Raw genomic sequence first — 2,316 nt, forward strand, 5'->3', positions numbered from 1 at the left:
GGTAACGGGGAGGCCAATCTCGCTCTCCAAAATGAGGGGCTGACTTGGAGACATAGGAGCGAGGAAACGCTGGAGGGATGATCACGAAAGCCCTCCTCGTGAGGAGACTGGGAGCCTCCTTCCCGCCCAGGAGCCCGGAGTCGCCGCCTCCTCCCGGCTGAAGGCAACGGGGATCGTAAAAGGGAAAAACGCCGAACCGATATGAGAAAGACGTCACCAATCAACCGCGCTCCAATGCGGGGCCCTGGCTGGACTCACTTTTTGTCAGGGCAAATCCAGTCACCGTCACTGACTCGGAAATTCTTGGTCGACATCTTGGACGCCGCCGCCACCAGCACAGCCACCCGCAGCTACGTCTTCACCGGAGGAAAGCGGGCTGGGGACTTTCGGGACTCCGGGGCTGTCCTCGTGCCGCCTGACTCCTTGCCCCCGCTGCGTCAGGGGCTGGTGATGTGGGCCCTCGGCCGAGATTGAGTTTAAACGTTATTGTCCAGAGTAAGATGCCTGTGCGATTTTTTTTTCCTGGCCAAAAGAGTTATAACGCAAATGTATTCTCCCGAGCTAAACTAACAGGCGCCGCAGGGGCACCCCAGGCGGGAGGCCTCTAGGCCCTCTAAGCCTTGGAGCGCCCCCTACAGGCGGGAGGACCCAAAAGGAAAGTATGTTCATAGCTCAGATGGGCGGAGCCACGTAGGCCGAGGCAGAAGCGATTGTATTCAGCTTGGGTCTTGGAATAGCTGGCGGGTTGCTCAGTCTACTGTCAAAGGGTTAGGAACAGTGAGTCACCCAAGTTTTTGGAACACGTAGTTTAATAAAGGATTGAAAATGTCCTATTATGCACACATCATGTCGTTTAGAAAATTATTGTTTTTTGATACATAAATACAGATAAGCAGCGTACACATGGAAACGGACCATTAATTTGTGAACAAGGATATTGCCAAAATTAAAAAACATTTTTATTTTTTTTATCGAATTTGTTGGGGTGACATTGGTTCGCAAAACTATTCAGGTTTTCATGTGTACTACTCAATAACGCCATCTGCACATTACATTGTGCGCCCATAGCCCCAAGCAGCGTCTCTCCTCTCATTCTCCCCACCTTTGCCCACCTCCACCTAACCTCGACCACCCACTTCTCTCTATCATCACACTGTTGTCTGTGTCTATGTGTGTGTATATATATATATCTATATCTATATCTATCAGATACACAAACAATCACAATTTAGTATAGATAGATAGATATATAGATATATATATTAGAGGCCCAGTGCACGAAATACGTGCATGGGTAGGGTCCCTAGGCCTGGCCGGCAATCAGGGCTGATCTGTAGGAGTCAACTGGTGGGTGGATCAGGGGGCCCCGCTGGCACCTCCCTTGGCTGACCTGGGCCTGCGGGGTGGGGGCTGCTCCTGCGTTGAGCATCTGCCCCCTGGTGGTCAGTGCGTGTCATAGCGACTGGTCATTGTGTATTTGCATTTTAGGCTTTTATTATATAGGATATATATATATATATATAGAGAGAGAGAGAGAGAGAGAGAGAGAGAGAGAGATTGCGCTAAATCATATGGTATTTGTCTTTCTCTGATTGGCTTATTCTTTTCCACCCCCTTCTTTTCCTCCAGAGGTAACACTCTTTTGTATTTTGGCTTTATTCTTTTGCTTTTGAAAGTTTAGTTTATGCACATGTATGTTTAATTTGATAAATGATTGAGCTTTACAAGGACAGTTATGTAATCATATGTTAATTGTTTTTCCTTCAACAATATGATTCTAAATTCATCCCAGATTGTTGCATATGCTTGCATGTAGCAGTAGTTTCTTTGCTATATGCTGGTAATATTCCTTTGTGTGACACTTCAGCCCATTTATTGCCCAGGTCTTGTTATTACAAACAATGATGGTATAAACATTCTTATGCATAGCTTAGGATACAAAAATGCAAGAACTTTTTTAGAGCACAGCATATGCCTGAGAGAGAATGTTTTCAACTATTTTATACTTATAATAACTGCTTTAAAGTCTATTTCTGATCATTGTAACATTTTGGTCATCTAGGGGTTGACAGCTTTTGATTTTATTTTTCTTTCAGAGTCGATCATATTTTTTAATTCTTTGTAGATTGCATAATTGAGGTTTTTATCCTGGACAACCTGAATGTTATGTTGCATCAGCTCTGAGTCCTGTTAAAAGCCTTTGGGGAATGCTGGTTTATTTTATTTATTTTATTTTATTTTAGGAGGCAATCAATCCAATTTGATTCAGATTAGAAGTTTAGTCCATGTCAGGTCAGTTTTCAGAGGCTTTGCTTT

General features: G+C 44.6%; 1 protein-coding gene across 4 annotated transcripts in view; it reads right to left on the reverse strand.

The window, feature by feature from the left end:
* Positions 1-777, reverse strand: part of ZRANB2 (zinc finger, RAN-binding domain containing 2) — a 22,725-nt gene extending 21,948 nt beyond the window's left edge. For 2 of the 4 annotated variants that reach the window (XR_001363237.1, XM_014544348.1), the window contains exon 1: positions 259-766. Coding sequence is in view for 2 of the 4 variants with exons in the window: in XM_014544348.1 (XP_014399834.1) it covers positions 259-314 (56 nt within the window). In the remaining 2 variants the exon portion in view is untranslated. Of the gene's footprint in view, positions 1-258 lie in introns of all 4 variants that reach the window. The other 2 variants (XR_001363238.1, XM_005871911.2) reach the window with 2 other exon arrangements.
* Positions 778-2,316: the final 1,539 nt, after the last annotated feature.

Source organism: Myotis brandtii, unplaced genomic scaffold (genome assembly GCF_000412655.1).
Source record: "Myotis brandtii unplaced genomic scaffold, ASM41265v1 scaffold36, whole genome shotgun sequence".
NCBI classification, from domain to species: Eukaryota; Metazoa; Chordata; class Mammalia; order Chiroptera; family Vespertilionidae; genus Myotis; species Myotis brandtii.